The sequence below is a fragment of the Centroberyx affinis genome, unplaced genomic scaffold (assembly GCF_046629955.1).
Source record: "Centroberyx affinis isolate AG114_WGS23_722 - 3 ecotype Tasmania unplaced genomic scaffold, CSIRO-AGI_Caff_v1 ptg003272l_1, whole genome shotgun sequence".
NCBI classification, from domain to species: domain Eukaryota; kingdom Metazoa; phylum Chordata; class Actinopteri; order Beryciformes; family Berycidae; genus Centroberyx; species Centroberyx affinis.
In genome coordinates this window covers 122501-144492 of record NW_027281291.1, presented here as the reverse complement: position 1 = coordinate 144492, position 21992 = coordinate 122501, and the positions used below count along the sequence as shown (strand labels likewise).

At 44.9% G+C, this 21992-nt stretch overlaps 1 protein-coding gene across 1 annotated transcript in view; it reads left to right on the top strand.

Moving 5' to 3' along the window:
* Positions 1-10657: 10657 nt before the first annotated feature.
* LOC139660315 (zinc finger protein 423-like) overlaps positions 10658-21992 on the top strand; it is a gene marked incomplete at its 3' end in the record, with an annotated part of 90112 nt that continues 78777 nt past the window's right edge. The window contains exon 1 of the mRNA XM_071538425.1: positions 10658-10897. Coding sequence (XP_071394526.1) covers positions 10858-10897 — 40 coding nt within the window. The remainder of the gene's footprint in view (positions 10898-21992) is intronic.

The following is a 21992-nucleotide window of genomic DNA, read 5'->3' as shown; positions in this document are numbered from 1 at the left end:
GAAAACAACAGCATGCTGTTGCATCAAGTATCCTAAGTTTATACCTTAAGTGTCTCACTGAAGTATTTTATTTCTCTTACCTTAGGCACGTCGGTAAGAATGATGCACACATTTCTAATGGTCGTACACAGGGTCTGTGTGTGTGTGTGTGTGTGTGTGTGTGTGTGTGTGTGTTAAGGAGGCTGTGCTCTTTGCTGAAGGTGCCCTATACTGCCCCTCTTCATTCCATTGGACCACCAACAGGTCAATGACTTTAATGTCCTCTAGAGGGCGTAACATTAAAAGTAAAGCAAGAACTGGACTCACATTCCAACTATAAAGAAAAAGATTGAACCAAACACCCCAAAGTCCCATGAAAGCAATGAAAACTTCACATATCATCCAAAACAAGAATTTTATCTGTGCCAAATACATTTGCACAAGCTAATGATTAGCTGTCACATAGTCGATTCTCAGTATGTATCAATAACACTGTGTGGGTTATTTTCAGACTAAAAGAGGTTTCCAATCTCATGATTTAGTTTGGTTTCATGTGGCTTGTCTACCCTGTTCTTTGGATTACTGATTTTCCTTTAAACTGCTGTTAACATAGTGGATTAAAATCATAATCCTCCACAACAACATCACCAGAAATGAGTTTTTCCAGAGGGAGCACACCCCATAGCTCTTTCAGACAGTGCTGTCCTTTTTCAGATGTCCCTGCTGCCGCTGCCCCACTGTAGCCAAGGGTTTATAGAAAAAACATGCTTTGAGTGAAACGTTAGCATTGGGCAAAGCTACAAGATAGAAAATTCAAATGATCACCACTAACTCTGTCAAGGGTTTCCTTATATTATAATATTCCTTACAGATGATGAACGCCCAGGCAGACAGACAAAGCTTCCAGTCCGAAAATAGAAGATTCACTTATTGGAAGAACCAAAATGTTAGTTATTCTAACAGTGTCTTTCATTATTCATACACAGAGAAGTTGAAAAAAGGATAAAACAAGGATGTTAAAACTTGTAGATTTAAGATGCACAGGAGTGCTCCCCACGTTTCTCCTCCTCCTCACTTCCCCTCCTCCACCTCCCCACTCTGTAAATAATCTCAACACCCCCTCGCCCCCCCTTTTTTCCCACCTCCCCCCGTGACCTCGTCCCTCTCTCCTGTCCTTGTCTCCTCTTCCACCTCCTCTCCTCTCAAAATCTCTCCTGCTTTCTCACAGTCTCCTCCTCCTCCTCCTCCTCCTCCTCCTCTTTTACCTCTTCCATCCATTTCGGCACAGTCCGGCTACGCTCCCCGCCTTTCTCCCCTCGCCTCCCACTCCCCAGCACTTCTGCCTCCTTCTGTTCCTCATCTCCTTTGCCCCCCACATCCCACCTCCTCTTCGTCTCTGCTCCCCGCTGGATATCAATCAGAATGTATCACTCCAACTATTCCTGCTGCCATTGTGTCAGAATTCACAGGAACTTTTATCAAATGGAAAACTGTTTCATTGTTACATCGGACCCTTGCTGTGTGTGTGTGTGTGTGTGTGTGTGTGTGCGTGTGTGTGTGTGTGTGTGTGTGTGTGTGTGTTAGGGCTGTGTGGCAGAATTAATGGAATGCGCACACCTCCTCACCACCCATCCGTTTGAATAACGTGAAGGCTTGCACACACACACACACATACACACACACACACACACACACACACACACACACACGCATTAGGGTGTTAATTGTTGTGATAACACCTTCCAATAACAAGGCTCTAATTATCAACATGTTTGGCTGTTGGAGTGTGTATCTGGCACTTGTGTATGGATCATGGGGTGTGTGTGTTTGTGTGTGTGTGTGTGTGTGCGTATCAGTATGAGGTGTGGCACCAGGGGAAGAAGGTTTGATGATTTTGAAATATGCTGCTGACTCGAGTGTGTGTGTGTGTGTGTGTGTGTGTCTGTCTGTATGGGGGGGTGCATGTTGATGTCTCAGTCTCGATCCACATTTGCATATGACAAGAGGTCCTTTGTCCTTTAGTTAATTGCAAATGCTCTATTTGAGAAACTACACCATGTGAATCCACTGCATTACAGACACAGAAGTTATCAGATGACTCTTACATGTGTTTAACAAACAGCACATGAGACTCACTTCAGCCGTCTGAGCCTCCATTTTGCACCAGACTGCTGGATTTATCTTTCCTTCCAAGTCATTTCTCAACTTTTCAGGCTGTTATAGGGTCCAGCAAAATAAATCAAGCACACTCCGAAGAACACATACCTGAAACCTTTATCACACTTGAAGCTGGGTCTGATGCAGGAACATTTTGGATTCCATATCAGTATCAGTATCCAGTATCAATTACTTTTAAGTATTTGTTGAGTTGACTGTACTTGTAAGGACAAATCAGTTCAAGGGACAAAAGAGGAGAAAGTCACTCTTTCCCTCTGCCCTTTTTTTCCTCCCCAAACTTGGCTGGTCGGCTGGTTGTCTGGCTGGCTGGCTGACAGGGCGGTGGCTGGCTGGCTGGCTGACTTGAGTGGCTGGCTTGGTGCCTGGCTGGTTGGCTGAGTGGCTGGTTGGGCTGAATGGTTGGCTGAGTGGCTGGTTGGGCTGAATGGTTGGCTGAGTGGCTGGTTGGCTGGCTGACTGAGTGTGTGGGTGGCTGGTTGCCTGCGTGGTTGGCTGACTAGTTGGGGCTGTTTGGTGGGTTTCCTGCCTGGCTAGTTACCTGCCTGACTGGATGCCTGGCTGAGTGGGTGGCTGGCTGGTTGCCTGCCTGGCTGGCTGGTTGCCTGTCTGGCTGTTTACCTGACTGAGTGGGTGGTTGGCTGGCTGGTTGGCTAGTTACCAGCCTGACTGGTTGGCTGCCTGGCTTGCTGACTGACTGAGTGTGTGGCTGGCTGGTTGCCTGCCTGGTTGGCTGAATGGCTGGGTGCTTGGCTGGGTACCTGGCTGGCTGGTTGGTTGGCTTCCTGGCCTGCTGGGTGCCTGGCTGGCTGGCTGGTTGGCTTCCTGGCTGGTTGGCTTCCTGGCTGGTTGGCTGACTGGCTGCCTGGCTGGTTGGCTGACTGACTGGCTGGCTGGTTGGTTGGCCGATTGGCTGGCTGGCTGGCTGACTGGCTGGCTGGATGCCTGGCTGGTTGGCTGACTGGCTGGCTGGCTGGCTGGCTGGCTGGTTGGCTGATTGGCTGGCTGGCTGGCTGGCTGGCTGGTTGGCTGATTGGCTGGCTGGATGCCTGGCTGGTTGGCTTCCTGGCTGGCTGGATGCCTGGCTGCCTGGCTGGTTGGCTGACTGGCTGGCTGGGTGCCTAGCTGGCAGGCTGGCAGCCCCAGCTGAGTCCCGAGCCAAGCCCCTGCGCCCCACCAGATCTTAATTGGGTTAAGTTTGTCCGCCACAGATAACACTTCTTCTTTCTTCCGAGACTAAGAAAACAAAAAAACGGCCTGGCACTAATGACGCTCTTTAACGTGGCTCTTTTCTATTACGGGTGGAGGGAAATTAGGAAGAAGGGGGTGGGTTCCCTGCAGAGAGAGATCGTCGGGGGAGACGCGGCATTGTTAGAGCCAAGCGCTCGATGAGAAAGGAGAACAGGAAGAAAGAAAGAGAGAAAGAAAATAGAAGCCTTTTTGGTTTTTGCTGGAGTGTTGTCACATTGCCACTGTATTTTTTTTCTTATTACACAACCCTTTCACTCTGACTGAGGCAGGCAGGACCCTGAGAGATGGAGATACACACACAGGAATATGGACGTGTGTGTGTGTATGTGTATGTTTTCTCTCTTTTTCTGTCACACACACAAAGAATTGGACTTGTAATTCCTTTGCGTGGAACCAGTGAATTCAACAGACTCTTTAGTGAACAATAGTTTAACCAGCCGTCTGGCTTCGTTTTTTTTTTTTTTTCCCAGACACAGCATTGTCTTGAATTTTGGTATGCCGTATATGTTGATAGCATCCATTAAACGCACAGAGGCCCTGTCCCTTTTGGCATGAGAGGACTGCTGTATCCACACTAGTAAAATAACTGAGAATAAATGTTTTACTATAGGCAAACAAATTGCATTTTCTTTTTACAGTGAAACTGTTTGAGTTTCATGTGAGTTGACCCCAGCTCGAATTCAGACCGTGTCCCATCTATTTAGTACATAAGAACTGCTAACTGTACTTTTTAGTGTAATATGAAGTATCACCATTTTTGTATGATTTCACCAAATAAATAATTTTCTGTAATTTTACTACATTTGCCTAATAGGTCATTTTCAAATAGAGAGGCTGTCCTTCAACCACAGGACCGGGTTCGAGCCCCTTGTTGGCAAACATCTGCCCTAGCAAAGAGCAACACACTGAATCCCTACCAGCTGCAGGCTGCTGCTCTGTATCTGACCCTGACCTTTGACCTCCCTGTGGGGGGGGGAAAGCAACCAGCGAATTCCATTATTATTAAATTCAGTTTATTCTACTGTAAAAGCCTCTTGATCAGCAGGTGTAGAGGACACCTCCATGCTTGTGTGGCACAAACTACACAAGTTGTCACAACCAATCTAAAAGTAACCCGGTCTTGTCTTGGCCATATGTTGAGCATGAATGTGACAGCCACAGACGTGTTGATGAATCCCAATGAGCCACAGAATGTGCAGCGTATGTGCAGATAGACTCTGAATGGACCTGCAAAGACAAATTAAGGGAACTTGGTTATGCAAGTGAAGCCCTCAGTTTCATTTATTCATCTGCAACCCTGAACCCCTTTTTACCCAACTAACCAAAGGGGCCTTCTACCATTTTAACACAAACATCACGTCTAAAACAGCCGTTCCCCAATTTGCCAACGTCCTTCGTCTACATAAGATTTATCATCATGGCATCACCATCATCATCATCATCATTATAATCAGTGTCATCGTCATCATCGTCAAAATCATAATTATGGTGATCACGAGCATAATCATCATCCAAACGATAGCAACGATCAGCTCAAAGATAACGATCGTCAAAATCAAATCACGGTCATCATCAAAATCATAATTACCATAGTCATCATCATCATCATCATCATCATCATCTACATCATTACCATCATGTTTTCTTTTCCTGAGTGACTTCAGACAGCTGGGATCCCTGTGGCAGTCGGCCTCCACACACACACACACACACACGCACGCACGCACGCACGCACGCACACACACACACACACACACACACACACACACACACACACTAATATCTCCGCAAAGACCTTGCAGTTGGCAAATGAGACTGAGTATAGGAGAACGGGCTTAACAACTGCTCAAAACAAATATTAAAAATAATTTTGATCTTTTCCCTCTCTCTGTACTGAATATTTATTAAGATGTACCCCCAGGCCAAATGTTTTCCCTAGTTCTCACCTTTGGATCAGATAATGAATGCAGCTTACACACACACACACACACCACATGCACCCACCCACACAGCACACACACACACACACACAATGAATGCTTCATTTGAATGCACCAAATTAAATTAAAATTCACATAAGATTCAAATAATGCAGAGGTTCAACATGTCTCATGGATGCATGCTGATGTATGCGCACACACACACACACACACACACACACACACACAGACACACACACTACACCTTTGGCATTGTGCACCCAGCTCACGTTAAGTGGAGACAAAAGAGTGTGGCTTTGCAGTATTTAAATCAGTTATGTGTCTAATTATTTCTTATAAAAATAGCCGATATCTAGGGCAAAAGCAGCGAGATGGAACATTGTTGTCTGCAGAGGGGAGACCTAGTGGGGCTGGCGAGAGTTCAGCACAACAGAAGACAGGGAGAGAGGGAGAGGGAGAGGGAGAGAGAGAGAGAGAGATGGGGGGGGAGACAGAGAGGGAGAGAGAGAGAGAGAGAAAAAAGGAAGATAGGGAGAGAATGTGCTTTAGGCTACATAAATATAACATGAACTCTAGTCGCTAGTGGCAGGCAGCGAGCAGCACAATGGACCGATGTTTAGGAGCGCTTTGTGAGGGCTTGGAGAATAGACTGCTCTACCTCACCACCTCAGGAATACCAGGCCTAGATATGCAGGAGATGGACAGGCTGTTATGAGGGAGAGTGTGCAGAGAGTTTGTGTGTGTGTGTGTGTGTGAGAAGTGATTCAGTAAATGCACGGAGCTATTTCGCATCGGTTTTCCAGGATTACTCTTCTCGCTGTGTGTGTATAATTTTGCGGACGTTGATATTGACGGGGAGACCCTGCAGTCAGCTTTCGGCAGTGTGTGACCCCGACTCTGCACTCGGCACGCTCAGATTGTAATTGTGTGTTTAACATGGGTGTTCACGTGTGTTTACGCGTGTGCGTCACCCTGTATTGCAAAGCCCTGATGTCTGTAAATGTAGCAATCATTCCTAATGAAATAGAGTTGGTGAATGAAAAGGCTTTCGCACACTTAGATCGATGGGATTTTCATCTTTAGCCTAGCGAGCGAGACCTTGCTCACAGTGAGGTGCGGCCGAGAGGGATTTGATCTATCGTGTCGCTCAATTGTGTTCTGCTCAATGCTCGCTGACGGGCGGGTAAACAGTAACAGCAGAGGAATCACTGTCCAGTTTGTCCGTGAGGGAGAGTAACACAGCCAAACATTATCAAGAGTGAGAATGTCTCATTCACAAAGCGTGTGTGTGCTGAATAAAACCGACCAGAACCAAGCTGCTCATTATTGTCTCTGAGCTGTTGACTTTATCAAATCAGTGTGTTTGGTAAAAAAAAGTTAGTTTAGTTAGGACCTGGTAGCTTCATCAGACATAACAATATGGATGAGTAACTGAAACTCATGCATGTTGTGACTGAAGCAAGATACTGTTTCTAATGAGACAGTCTTATCACAACTATTCCCAGCATATATTTACAAAAAAGTCCCACTTCTGGCACCTTAAATGTTCTTGGTCACAATCTGAGCCGTTTCATGCTCTCACAGTCCCTTCCACTGTATAATCGACTGCTGTTAAGGTATGAAATCTCAAAGCCAAATCCCCATTTTTGGGGCCATAATTCTACATCTGTCCCCGGTTTATTCCATTGATGCCCTGTCTGTATCAATTCCCACCACATGTCTGTTGGCCGACTTATTCAGTAGCTGCGACTTGATGTTCCCTTGTTCTGCGTATAAAAAAGCCAAATCCGCGCGGAGATGACAGAGGGTGTAATCGCTAGCTATGTGATTCAACAATACGACTCTTAGAAGCTATTCAAACCCGGCCCTGTCCTTGACCCTTAAGGAGCTTGTAATGTGGGCTTTTTTCCCACTCTTTGTATTTACCGGCACAAACGAGGAGGGGGAACAGGGGTTGAGGGGGACCAACCACTGAGCGGGGGGGTTTTTGCCCCTCCATGCCAGCGGCAATCACACTGGGGGAGCCATGCACGCACGCTCACACACACACACACACACACACACACATACACACACACACAAATGCACACGCAGGTCTCCTGGCGTGCACTCATTTCATAGGGAGGGAGAGAGGTGAAGGCTGGAGGGTGAGGCGGAGGGAGAGAGGAGCGTAGGGAGGGGGCGAGGCGAGGGAGGGGCACAGAGACAAGAGGGGCCCCCCCAAAAAACCCCGGTGGGGGGTCAATCTTAAAGGCCGCTCTGTCTCTCCGTGGGGGGGCCGGGGTGGGGTGGGGGGCAGGGAGGCTCAATATGCGGAGGGCAGCAGTCCTGCTGGTCAGCGCGGGGAGCTCCACGTTACCCAGTTATCCATGACAACCAGAGAGAGGAGAGGAGGGAAAGCCAGGGAGAGAGAGAGGGAGAGGGAGAGGGAAAGAGAGAAACATGGAAAAGCTCAGCTGCGGTCAGAGAGCGCTCAGTTGGAGCAGAGAGCGAAGAACAAAGCACCCAGTGATTTTCATTTTTTCCTCTTTGTCTGCTTCATATTGTTCGCAGACATGTCGCCCTTTTCTTTACTGGAAATAAAGGAGCTTTGAAGAAGAGACCCAAACACACACACACACACACACACACACACACACACACACACACACACACTTCTGTGGCTAATTGAATTATGTTTATAAGGCTAACGGTTCATTTTCACTGTGACAGGAAGTGACCTCTAATGTGAAAAAAGTTTGGAGGAAAAAAAAAAGGTTTAGAAAAAAAAACACCCTGGCTTTTCTTGGAGTGGCATATCCAATGCAGCATAGAAAAAGGCAATGGAGAGCACAGGGGCATTTTTGAAGAGAGAAAAGGCTCAGCAGACATTAAAAGAGTTTAAACCTTTTGATAGCGCATCACTGTAACACAAGGGTCTGTGTTCTCCTACGCGCACGCCCGTATATTAAGACAGACATTTCATGTGTTCTCCATCCAAATTGTGGAAAATGTCCATTACGCGCGGATAGGTTCTGCTCGGCCTAAATGAATAGGCTTAGACTAATCCTGTCAAAAACTGCTGTAAGGAAATTAATCTGCCGCAACTGAACAGAGTGAAATAATAAACCCTCCAGAAACCGGGAGCATTTCAAGACAGAAAATCTCAAGTCATCCCAATATTGTGCGCAAATCTTGTGAACAGACCGTTACAGGGTGAATCCACTCCATTGTTTCCTGTGAGCTCTGCGTCGCTCTTCCAGTCTCAAGTCTTCTCCTGAGGTCCTGGACTAGACTACTGTATATACACTAATACTTTTCAAATCAGGTCTGCATGGCGAATGGGTGGGACTAAACTTATGAGTCAGGCCATAATGTCCCTAAGGTACGGCAAAATGCCTGCATCTAATATAATTTGTCACCACAACTTTGAAACCGACTTAACATGGGGACAAATGGAGCAATGGCAAAATATTGACAAGACATTATGTGATAAATTATTAGATGCAGCCTAGATCACCAAATGCACACAGGTTACAGGGAACATTGGTCCTGAAGGCTCCTGTGATGTGAATTTGTTTTTTATATATGACTTATAAATACATTTCTGGCAATTTCTGCTTGATGGTTTAGCTCTCATAGTGTTAAAACGACAAGGTCCAATTTGGTCTCAATTAGTCTAGGGTGTCACCCATGCTTTCAAATGGGAATTAAGTAATCTTTGACTTCTATTGACCTCTATCAGTGACCAAGGAATTGCAACAACATGGACAGGTCTCTGGCAAAGCTTATGGTGGCCTGTAGTTGATCTAAATAATAAAGCCACAAGAGATGAGTAGCCCAGCTATTAGAGATCTGACAGAGACGTCTAGTAAAAAGATAATATATCACAATGCAAAATACTGCTTTGTCATTTGCTTTTTTGGCTTGAGAAGGAAAAATCTTGACTCTGATCACCTGGTTGTAGCACCATCCTCTATCGTTGAACAGTTGAAAATGTGGCACTGGCTGGTTTCTGATAACCAGAAATCATTGAGTCATTGGTATTGATCAACAACCCTATCACCCCCACCTCCACAGATATATTATGTGCTATAATAGGGCAGCTTACTCATTACATCTTTAACTTTACAGCTATACTCATCCATCTTTCCACTTCAATCCAACTCCACATTTTCCCTCCGTCCCCCTCCATCCGTATTCTCCGAGTCCCAGTTGCAGTTGCGCCGCTCGGCCACAGCTGGGCGCTGTTGCCTAACTCTCCCCCTCTCTCCCCTCTCTCTCTCTCTGTCAGCCCTGCCTGCCTCTCTCCTGCCTCTCTGCCTCAGCCAACCCGGGCTGTGCCGAGCTGCTCCCTGCGGGATCAGAGCGCTCCCCCGCCGGGACCCTTCTCTCACATCCCCCTGCTGGGACGCGGCTACATTTCCAGCCAAGCACTGCCTGCCTTGGCTTTATTATGTGTGTCTGCGCCGCAGCCCCGCCAGCAGAGGCAAGCAGAGGAGGAGGAGGGAGACTGGTAGCCAGAGTCAGGACAAAGAAAAAGCAGGGAGACAGAGGCTAGCGAAGGGTTAGACTAGGAGAAATATTAGGCTGATATTAATACCGCCGGTGGGGCATTGGGAAATATTAACAAAAAGAAAGCGGGGCTAGTAAAAACAGTATTCCCCTCGGGGTGGAGATGCAGGGGGAAGATCGCTATGTCCATGCCACCAGACCACCACCACCACTGCCTAGTGTAGAATAGCGGGACGGAACACGGGAGGCTGGTCGGTTCGGGTCGGTGCCGTTTTCCTGAAGGGGAGGAAAAAGCCCCAGACTGAAAATAGTTGCGATAAACTGCTCCAACAAAAAAAAGCCCCGACGAAGACGCGAGGAGCGCGGGGAAGAAGCCGCATTTCAAGCCCGTTTCAAAAGAATTTCTCCATCGCCTCTCATCACCGGGACCGTCACGTACCGCTGTAGCAGCACCACCACGCACTCGGACGGTGCTGCTGTCACTTTTCCTCACTACCTCGCCGACCTGCTCAGGTGTTTTGCCGCGCGCGTGGCTGGCAGCTCGCGCCGCGGTCCGCCGGTGCTGGAACTCGGAAGCGGACGGCGGCTCTGTACCGGGGAAGGCAAAGCGCGTGCGGGGAAACGTCAAGGACCAAGAAAAGAGGCTGTCGGCGTCGCGGCACGCTCTAACGGAGAAGAAGAAGGAGGACATAAACGGGAAGTTGTTCCGTTTATTCTACAGGTTGCGCGAAGCCGAGCGACCGTTGGAGTTGAAATTGCAGCAGAGGACCCGAGCGTCGCTTCCAACCGGCTTGTCTCTCGGTGTTTGGTTTGTTGTCGTTGGACTAACTGCCGTTTCCCACACAGAGACTCAAGCTGCCGCATTGCAACAGGCGAAGAAGCAGCAGCGAAGTGGAGGAGGAGGAAAGATAACCCGACTGTGTCCGCCTGTATGGTTAGCTGAAAACACGGAACGGAACAAAACAATTAGAGAATAGATTAAAAAAGAAAAAAAGAAAGAAACAGTCTGAGACCAGAGATGTCGAGACGAAAACAGGCCAAACCGCGCTCCGTTAAAGGTAAGAGACTGTTTATTTTGTATCTCCTGTGAACGGACAGACCGGGAGACTTTACTCAGGAGTGGGCTAAGAAGCCAACACGACCAATAAGATTTCATGGCCAACTCTGGCGCCTTGTGTGAATTTTATTTTATTTATTTTTTCAACGGGTTGCCAACCAGACAGTGGTTAGTTTAATTAAACACAACCAGGAAAAATCAGCTCTCTCCTACATTAACAATTAGTATGGTAGCTAAATTTTACTGTCCACTGGTCCACTAATTGTTTGCAATTAGTCTCCACACTGTCAGAAAAAAGATACAATAATGATTTCAAAAAAAAAAAGGTAGGCTACAGTTGAATTTTGCTGTATAGCTAATGGACCACTAATTGTTTGCAATTGGTCATTACACTGTCAGAAAAACGGTTCAAAAGGGGTACAGTTTAATTTTGCGGTCTACTGGTCCACTAATTGTTTTCAATTAGCAAAAAGGTATACTGGTGTACCTTTTTTTCTGACAGTGCATGGGTTGTGTTTTTTCCTTTAATGAATTAATTACCCCCTCAACTTGTTTTGACCATAATAATGAGCCCCTGTAATGGTGGATTATTCACACGTTTTGATGAATGCAGTTGTCATAAACTGCCCTCTGCTTCTGGGGAACGAAATTTGACTGTTTGACCCCGAAAAGCAGGTTACTTGGTGCTTGCATTATTCTTTAAATCATGCATTTTTTTAAAACAAAAAATCATGATTGAAAATTTGTTTAACTTTTAAACCTCACTTTCTCTCTAGAGTTTGTAATCCCCCATACCCAAAGGGAGGCGTTGGCAGTGCATGGCTGAACATGCATGTATTTTATCTGAGAGTTTAGGATATTTCTATTGGACATTTTCCCTTCTTTAAAAATGCCTAGTATTCTGTTCTGAGGATTTCCTGGTCCCCTCTCTCTAACTTAACAAGACACAGCACTGCAAGGTTGGGCACACATGTCCCATTTCAGGATTGAGGAATTAATTTTCTACAAAATAGCCTAAAGAAAAGTCTGAATTTATTTATTTATTTATTTTTTAATTCTGATTCTAAAAACAGCATTATTTTTACTAGAGGAGGTCTCTATTCCCCCATTACCATAAAAAGATATTCATTGCATTGCATGGCTGAGCGGGCATCATGCATGTGGGCATGTGGTGGCCTTGGCCCCCACGTTTCCTTTATGGGACCCAGATGGGCAACGAGACGGGCCGACCATGTGGTCCTCACAACCATCGCCACCCCCTCCCCCATTTCCTCCAACATATAGGCTTTCCCTCTGTGTGATTAGCTGGGAAACAAACAGCTTTCTGATAATGATTCAAACCGGGAGATTAGTTTGATTAGCAGCATGATTTTCATAGGATGATTTCGGCTTTTCCCACAGGTTCTGTGGCTAAGCCTGTGACTTGTGAGCTGGGGTGGGATTCGTTGTCAGTGGTGGAAAAGGCCGTGTTCATGCTACACGAGAAACACTGGCAGTATGTGTTATTTGTCAGTTTGGAGAATCTGTTTGTGGTGGGCATGTCTGATATGGTGATGGGATATGTATTGGGAAAAACTGGATTTACACAAGTTGGAGAATTAATTGTTCGTCAGTGAGGCAAGAGCTGGATTAAAACCACATCATCACAGTCCGATACAGGCCAACAAGGCTGTTGTAGAGAGGGAAATGTGATTTGAATTTGAGTCCGAGTGTAAATATATTTGTGTGAGAGACGCCACAGCCAAGCTCTCACTCTCTTTAGGAATCTAAGGCTAGCGGTTTTGGTTTCAGTTGAGAAACACAGCCCATCTTTATTTACAAGTACAAGGAATTCGACTTGACATTGAACAAGCTCCTCACAAGTGCTGTCAATAGAAAAAGCCGTTGCAGCCGATAACGATACAAGACACACTGAATGAACATTGTGTCCTTGTGAAGGGGTAATTTGAGGGCCACTGAAAGGGAATGGCCCGAATTTTAACAAGTTCTAGCGTGCATCTCCCCTTCTTTTATTCAATCTGTCAAGAATCCTTGAGACGGGGCTAAGACACATACCTTGTACTTGTGTGGTCATGGGTTAGACTCTGACTGAATCTGACCTTTTGCCATATGTTGATATATGTAGACAGTGGCAACATGTCTATTCTACAGATGGGTTGATAAATTAGTAATGCCAGTATTTGCTGATTTGTGCTCATCTAACAGGACCGTGAATGGACATGTACCTCTTATCTCCGTGTTTCTCCCTGTGTGACAAGCTACGCTGGTTATATGTCTTACATCATGCTGACAACAACATCGTTCTATGTGCCTGTGCAGGTGAAATAGAGAGAAAACAATACTTAAGCTCCCCACCATCGCCCTTGTTAAATTTGAACAAGGTGATGGCTGGCCATAGCTTAGACTGTGTTTTCAGTAGAGTGGTATGCTACAAAATATGTAGTTGATTTCCGTTTAAGAAACAGTATGTCTAAGATGTGGTTGAATGTGGTTGTAGTTGCCCCCTGCTGTAGTGTTACAGATGCTTGGTGCAGTTTGTCAATGTGCAAACCAGCAGCTGTGGACCAGTGAGACTGTCTTCTACCGCTCTGCCTCTGTCATTGCTCTGTCAGTGTGTGTGTGTGTACATGCTTATGCCTGCAAGATCTACATTCTTATATTTGTGTTTCATCATGGGCATGCATGCATTGTGTATGTCTACACACACCGTGTGTGTCTGTGAGTATGAGTGTGTGTCAGCAAGGCAGCCTGGTCTCAGCAGCCTGGATAACCAGAGCTTAGCTTTAGTCAGGCAGCCAAGCGAAGCAGAGCGGAGCAAAGCTGAGGCGAACAACTACCACTGTGTGTGTGTGTGTGTGTGTGCACGTGTGTGTGTGTGCAGCAAAGGTACCACAGCCCCAGATAGCCTAGTCTAGCTTGCATAACTACCATGTGTTTTTGTGTGAGTGTGTGTGTTTGAGTGTGTGCGTGTGTGTGCGCACCCGTGTTGCTATCTCCCCTTCACACCTTGCCCCACTGACAGCTTGGCAAGGCCTGGCATTGGGTGAAGAAGGAGAAGGGGATAGAGGAGAGAGAGATAGAGATGGAGAAGGAGAAAGGGGGGGAGAAGGGCAAAGGGTAGAGAGAGGAGAGGTGGCTAGGGCAGCGGAGTGGCACACAGCAGGCGAGCGGGCAGAGGGAGGGAGGGAGGGAAGGAGGGAGGGAGGGATGGAGGCCAGGACGAGGTGAGCATCGCTAGGGGATTATCTGTGTTTTCATGTTCCTCTGTCTTTCACCTGCTCACCCAACTCTGACTGGCTGGCTGGCTTACTGACTTACTGACAAGCCAGGCATGCCAACACAACAACAAAACAGCACAAAGTCCCTGCTCACCCATCTCCTGTGTTAGGTCTGAACAGACTGAAGAGGCTTTGGCCTAGAATACGGAAAGGATCATATTCCTCTCATAACGTGAACTTCATAGTAGGAATGGGTGATATGACGATCTTGCATTGTCATTGGTAAAAATTTTATCATGATATGCCTTATCAGGTAGATTGTGGACATACGGGCGTACGACCTGCACATAATTTCCATTCATAATTTTAGCTATTGCAGTTGACATTCACTGCTTTCACCCAACCTTTCACCCAAATCACTGCGTAAATATCGTACTAACCTAAAAGCTTAAAATTTCCTGGCTTAATGTTTTGCTTGCCAAAGGGACAGACTTATGCTGCCTTCAGGTGCTGTCTGAAATATCATAATTATGAGTTGAGCGCAAAACAATCCAACAATGTTGTGAATATGACTGGGAAAGTCGGGATGTGACGTTCAGGGGGCGGAGAGCATAGAGTGTCAACAACTGATGGTAAAAGTAATGCATTATTATATGTTGTTTGTCATTCTATGTAAATAATTAGGCTACGTAATATTATTTACACTCTTTGTCGAACTTCTAGTTGTCATGCACTTTTGTTTTTAATAAATTAATTAAAGCATCAGTTACATAACGCACATTTTTATCTCTTCATTCTGCCGCTGAAGCACAGAGTAGCTTTGTGCCGCATGATTTGTAAAATAAAACTACCGCAAACAAAAACCACTTTTGTTACAGGGTCCGTTTAGTTTTTATTTCCACCAGAAAGTACAACACATTTTTACAACTTGCGATCTTATGGATAGGGAGGGAGGGAGCTTATGGAAAAGGTATTTCTTTTCCAATCTCAGAAAAGGAAGCATTTGAAGGCAACATAAAACAGTGCTAGCCAAGTCATTTCAGAGAAGCACTCTATGTGAAAAGAAAAGCAAACATTTGCAAGAGGTAAGAAATGCTGTAATGTTTTACCTGGCGAAGGATTGTTCTGATTATTAAACAGATGAAAATTAAGGTTTAATAGATTGCTCACAATGGTTGAGCCTTTGTCAACATTTTTGCAAATTGTTTTATGTAACCACTATTCCACAGTTGTACTTAAAATGGTGCAATGGCAGGCTAGGTTAAAGATATAATTACAATGTTTTGCCACAAAGCAATTTAAGGTATATTTGTACTTCAGAGTAATAATTGTTACGATTGATGTCATGCGTAACATTGTGCAGTCCTTATTTACTTTTTGAAACTATAATTAAAATACTTCTGTAAACCTGCTGACTGGGTCTGGTAATCCTTGTTAAGTTATTCTTTTTAATAAACTCAAATTGTTGGCATATACTTTCTCTAAAGGCAACAAATGGAGTACTCTACTGTTACCATTTGAGTTGTGCTTTTCAGAAACTTGTGCCCTGCTTTAGAAAAGCAAAATGAAAATGATCGTGATCCATCTTGTGATTTTGACAATATTGGAAAATATTGTGATATGTTTTGTCCATATGGCCTACCACTACTTCAGCGATATGTACCTAATCAAATGTCTAATCTAAGTGTTTAATCAAATGACATGCACTATAGCAAAATTTCCGATCAAAGCAAGCAGTATTCATCTTTATATTATTAGTCTTTCTTTTTCCACCACCACCAGTAAATTCCTCTGATGGATTTATTTGACCAGTCTAGCCTTTACAGATTAGGCCTCGTTAACAGTGGGGGACTTGACTAATTGCAGTCAGTTAATTGAACTCAGGCTAATGGTACAATGATGGGCTGTGTAACTAGGGGTGAGAGAAGAGGAGGGGTGGGAGGGAGGAAAAAATAAGAGAGCGCGGCTCTTCTCTTATCAAAATATTATTTCAGCGGATTAATCCGTTTTTAATGTGTGTCTTTAGCGAGGCGAGGCGGCAAAGCTCTCCTTCTCTGTCCGCTCCGGCAGCCTCACTATCTCTCTCTCTCTCTCTTTCCCTCTCTCTCTCTCCCTCTCTCAGCTCTCGGCCCCTCGAGTCTCTCATGCATTATGTAGTGATGATTATTACTTAATTACACATTAATAAATCCGCTTCATTTGCAGGACATTAAGCGGGAGTTGAGCGCACATGACAGGGATCGAGACGGAGGAGAGGAGGGAGGGAGAGAGGGGGGAAAAAAGAGAGAGCACTTACTTTTTAGCGTTTATTTGGTTCGTTTAGAGTGTTGTTTATAGTCAATGGAGCCAAATGAGCCCTTTGACCTAGAGAGGGAGGGAGGGAGGAGAGAGAGAGAGAGAGAGAGAGAGAGAGAGAGAGAGAGAGAGAGGTGGGTTGGGTTCGCTGTCTGGAGAGCGTTGAGCCGAGATCTTCCGGGCTAATGGCATCATTTCCACTCGATCTCCTCCTTTCTCTATCTCTTGCTGTCTCTCTCTCTCTCTTTTTCTGGCTCTCTCTCTACCTACACCCCTCCCTTCTTCCCCCACAATCGTTTTCCCCTCGTTTTACACCACCTTCCACCAGTTTGTGTACAAATTCTCACATGTAAGCAGATTTCAGTGGAAATAATTGAGAACTCTTTGCTTGTCTCCATCTGAAATGATGTATGTAGCGTGGTATGTCTTTTGCCTTTATGATTGTAGTCATATGGTTGGTATCTATGGCATGTATGGACTGGATTTTTTTATTTTTTAAGAGCAATCATAAAGCAATTATCAGAACTAATAACGAGATGGCTGCCCATACCACTACAGTTTAACAGTTGGTTACAGGTATTGTAGACATCTTTTGGCATTTATGGTAAAAGGGTGAGCGATGACTCATCAAAGTGTTCCTCAATCCCTGTCGGTCAAATTGCAACCACTGTTCTCTTTGCTCTGCTCACGCAATTTGTCTGTGTTTGACATATGTTGTCTTGATTTTCAAGTCTTTTCCCCTAGCCACATTAAATTGCAGTTTTTGTGACTGATGCACCTGCAATTTGAACACCGACTGTTTGGCCTCTTTGCATCTCTGTTAGTTGTCTCATGTTGCTTTGAAAACTGGCATGTAAAAGGGATTGTCTGACTTCTTTTAATGCTGACATATACTGCAAATTGGCTTTCAACTTAATATGGTGCGCCTGTATAGCCTTTATAATTCTGATTCAGTTACTTCAAAGTTAAAGTCCTTAAAGTTCATGTGGTGTTTCTGTTATTTTGTCCACGCTCTGTTAACACAAGTAATGAGCTACAGTCTGTGCCTGAAAATTTTATTTTTTTAGAGGAAGATGTGTAATAACTTTTATTATAAAATGGTGGGTGCCGCAATTTTGGCGCCCTTTGATGGAAAGCTAATTAGAATCCCCTATAAGTTGTTTAGGAGTAATTCTCCTGCGTTGATCTAATTTTTTTAGCCTGGTATCATCCCAATATCTCACAACAGTATCGGTATTGGTGCATCCCTGTTGTGCACATCTGTGTGAGAGATTGTGTACTCTGTGTGTTTCCACATCTGTATGTATAGTACAGTTAATCCCAGTTATCTCTCTCACTCTCTCTCTCTCTCTCTCTCTCTGTCTCCCGCTCTCCCTTCTCTCACTCTCCTGTCTCTCTCTTTCTCTGTGTCTTTCTACCTCTCTCTCCCCATCTGGCGTTGCCATTAGAGTAGTTTTATTGTCACCCTTTGGCAGAGCACAGATACTTTCATAGGGCGACTGGCTCTTATAAACCTCAGAGCCACTACACATGTGGCTTGGATTACTTGAAGAGCGTGTGTGTGTTTTTGTTGGTATATCTAGTGTGTAAGTGTGGCCAGCACTTTAGATTTATCTTTTTGTTTTCTTCTCAATACTGCAATCAGTGTACATAGAGCCACATTGAGTTACCCCCGTATAAAAGCTTGTATTGGCTTTGCATTAAGGCTTGCTGAACCATTAAATGGCTTTCTCAGAGAGCTTTGTTACAAATTCCATTGACTCCTCAGCAGGGGGTGGATTTGAGTTTTTCGTAGTTGTGTTTTTAATAGGACAAAACAAGCTAATATAATTGGTGATTGGTGGAGCCCAGCAGTACAAGGCCTTGCATGTAATGGGACTCACGTTGGTCTGCGCTCAATTAGAACCGATTTACTGCACTCTTGAAGACTCAGAGAAGAATAGAACTGAGTAGAATGGCAGTCAAACTGATTGATATCGTTGTCATTGGCTGGTAAACTCTCAGACGTTTCACCTGAGGTTCCTTTTTTTTTCTGAAATATTCATTATGTCTTGTGTCTATGTGAAACCAACTCCTCTACCAACTAAACCCTGTGGAAAACCCACAGGTAGAATAGTGTAGTCAATGATATATTTAGTGGTTTGAGTTGATAATAAATCCAGAAATATTCCTTCACCAAAATGAACAATGAAATTTTGGTTGTATCCAAAATCATGGATGGGAGAACGTCATCGTTTGGTGGGTTTGGTTGGGTTTTTATTCCAAGTATGCACCTCTGTGGGAATGAGTGTGTGTGTGCGAGTTTGTGTGTGTGTGCGTGCGTGTAAACTCATCTGTGTGCCCAGAAAGGGTGAGCTCCCTCGGCGAGGTGTGTGTATGCCAGCGACAACTCCTTATCAGTGGCCAGCCTGATGTGTGTGTGTGTGTGTGTGTGTGTGTGTGTGTGTGAACAGGGCGTCATGGGCCAGGACTGTGCCATTGTAGCGGCTTAGCTAGCCTCGTTTATCAGCTAGAAACTCACTGGACCTTAACACACACCCATCACTCTGGAGACACACACACACGCAGTCACTCACTCACTCACTCACTCACACACACACACACACACACACACACACACACACACACACACACACACACACACACACTCACACTCACACACAGTCACTCATAGTCCAGCTGAGCTATGAGCATGCTCTGAGACTCAGCTTTTAAGAAGAGAAAGATGATGCTGGTGTGAATATACACACACATACACACACACACTCACTAGACGTAGCCTGCCAAGTCCGTATCCCCCCACCACTAGACAGTCCCAGAGGACATGGACCCTTCTAAGTTTCCTGCATGGCTCTGTGTGTGTGTGTGTGTGTGTGTGTGTGTGTGTGTGTGTGTGTGTGAGTGAGATTACACTTGTTTCTCTGCTCAGCACTGAGTATTATAATGTTCGCCTCCAGTGTCAGTCAGTATTTCTAGTTTGGGGTGTTCGATTAAGTGCTGTGTCCTGTGGTGCCTATTATCTTGGATATAGCTTATAGGCTGCATAACATTTTAATTATTTTCTTTTGTTTCATGTTTAATTGAAAGAAAATCTTCAGCCTATCCGAAATCCATTGTTATTTCAAAAATGCACTGGGTGACTCTTGACAAACTGACACATAGGTGATTACATAGGAGTGCAGAAATTTGTATATTCTGTTGGAAAGAACTAATAGGAATGTGTGGATTTACATGTTAAAGATGGATCTACTAGGAGCATGACCACTTACATTTTATGTTGGATAGAGCTGATAAGAATGCAGGAATGTACATTTTATTTCATATGGCGCCTATATCAGCACACTAATTTATATGGATGAAGCTAATTGTTGATGTTGTATATTTTTCGTTATTTGTTTTTCATAAATGATTCCATGATTCTTCTTGGGTTGAGTAAGCCGACAACCATGACCGATTAATTCCTTAAAGCCAACCTTGCTCATGGAGCAGTCAGAGCATATCTTCAGCTGTTGATTATCTTTGTTTCATTACGTTCTGGTTACAACATCCATTGCCCATATGCTAGTATTCAGGTACCAGTGAAAATGGCTGGAGAAAAATGAACCACTATGTCAAAAGTAAAAACAAGAGTCAAGTCAAATAAAATCTAATAAAAACGTGGGGTATCCAGTTTGGACCTGGGATGAACTCCACGGCTGAAGTTGCCCGACCCAAGTTGAAGTCTCTTTTTCTTTCCATACATCTTCTCTCCTTTCTTCTCTCATATCACCGCTCCTCTCCATCTCTACCTCCTCCTACATTGCTCTCTCTTTTTCACTTTCACCCTTCATCTCTTTTCTGGCCTCTTTCTCTCCCCCACATCCTCCTTTCCTTCTCCCCTCACCTAGCCTCCTTCCCTACTGCCCTCTCATCCAGCTTGCTGCATTTCTCCCCCTTCACTCCCCCCCTTCTTTCCTCCCTTCCATCCTTCCCTCCCTCCATCCCGTTCTGTACATTAAACATTAGTGGTGGGGGCAATTAGCAGTGCCCCTCAGCACACCTGGCTGATGCATAATATATTTATTGGGCCGCCCTCCCTCCCTCCCTCTCTGACACACACACACACACACACACACACACACGCGTACACACACACACACTGCCGTTCTCTTTCTCTACCTCCATCTCTTTTGGCCCCCACTCCTCTATGCTACTGATGAAAGGGCGACTTTGGGGAAACAGGAAAAGAGTGTGTGTGTGTGTGAGGACTGTTAGAGCTTTGTGCTTCCTGGTCTGACCCCTCATAACCCCTGGGTTTGACCTCTAGGCCAGGTCAAAGGTCATAGGGCTAGTCAGCTCTCCTGATAAAACACTTGGGCTACAAAGTGAATTTTTGTGGCTCTATGGGTACATCTTCTTGAAAAAATTTTTTTTTTGGGTGGGAGGGGTTCTGCTGTATAATATTTTGTCTGTTTCAGTTACACATGTTAGGTTGACTGAACAGTGAGCACTCTTTCCCCTTCACAACACCCTGCTTCACACTAATAGGGTAACATAACAACAACGACCATATGTTGCATTCTATTCTATTCTATTCTATTCTATTCTATTCTATTCTATTCTATTCTATTCTATTCTATTCTATTCCCTGGTTTATTGATTGAATGCAAGTGAGTCAGTGTTGAGTTAGAGAGGAGGTAACAGTTGCAGCAAGCTTCAAGAACACTGCTGTAAACTGGAGGAGGGCACATTGTTGAGGAGGAGTGGGTATAAAGTGTTCCCACCCTCCTATATACTGTACACTGTATATGTCACTGGTACCAGTGACATATATCAGGAGTGTGTACTCTGAAAGCCAAGAGCAAGAGGTGGGTGTAATCTTTGGGTGCATTCCCTTGAATACTTGGCTGCTCATAAATCTCCATTCAGCATCCTTTGACCATCAGTGTAGTTTTACTATCTATTATGACTAAATAAACACTAGTAGTTGATATTTCTCATCATATACAATAGCACAATATAATTATTGTGGAAAACACTATGAAATTCATTGCCTATTCCTTGAACTAACTGGGTTGATCTGTCTTCATCTATGCATGATATTTTCCATATTTGAAATTAAGCCAAACCTCTGTCAAAAAGTCACATGCATGGTCTTAGTTAGGAATAAATCTTGACCAAATTTTGCCTGGCTAATTCCTGCCTTGGCAGCACTGGGGTTGTATTTGTCCTCATTCATGTTAATCTGTGTAGCGTCTTGTTCATTCAGCCCACAGGCACTCTGACCAAAAGAGCTGAGCACACACTGCTCTGTCTCAGCACCACAAATAGATTAGACCCGTGAAGTCTTTTTCTCTCCCTTGTCTTCTTTCGTTCATTCATTCATTCATTCTTACTTTCTTTTTCTGCCTGTCTCTCTGTAACACCCCCCTCCACCCACCCCCACCGTAGGCCCAGACTATTGCGTGTCGTCCTCAGAGCGTGGTCTCTCAGACAGAACAAGCTGTTGGTATTGTGTTCCTTTATATAGGACACTCTGCCGGGCCTTTGTAGCGAACCCTGCTGTACCAATGGTTCTATTTAGTGCTGGGAGTCCTCAGTTGG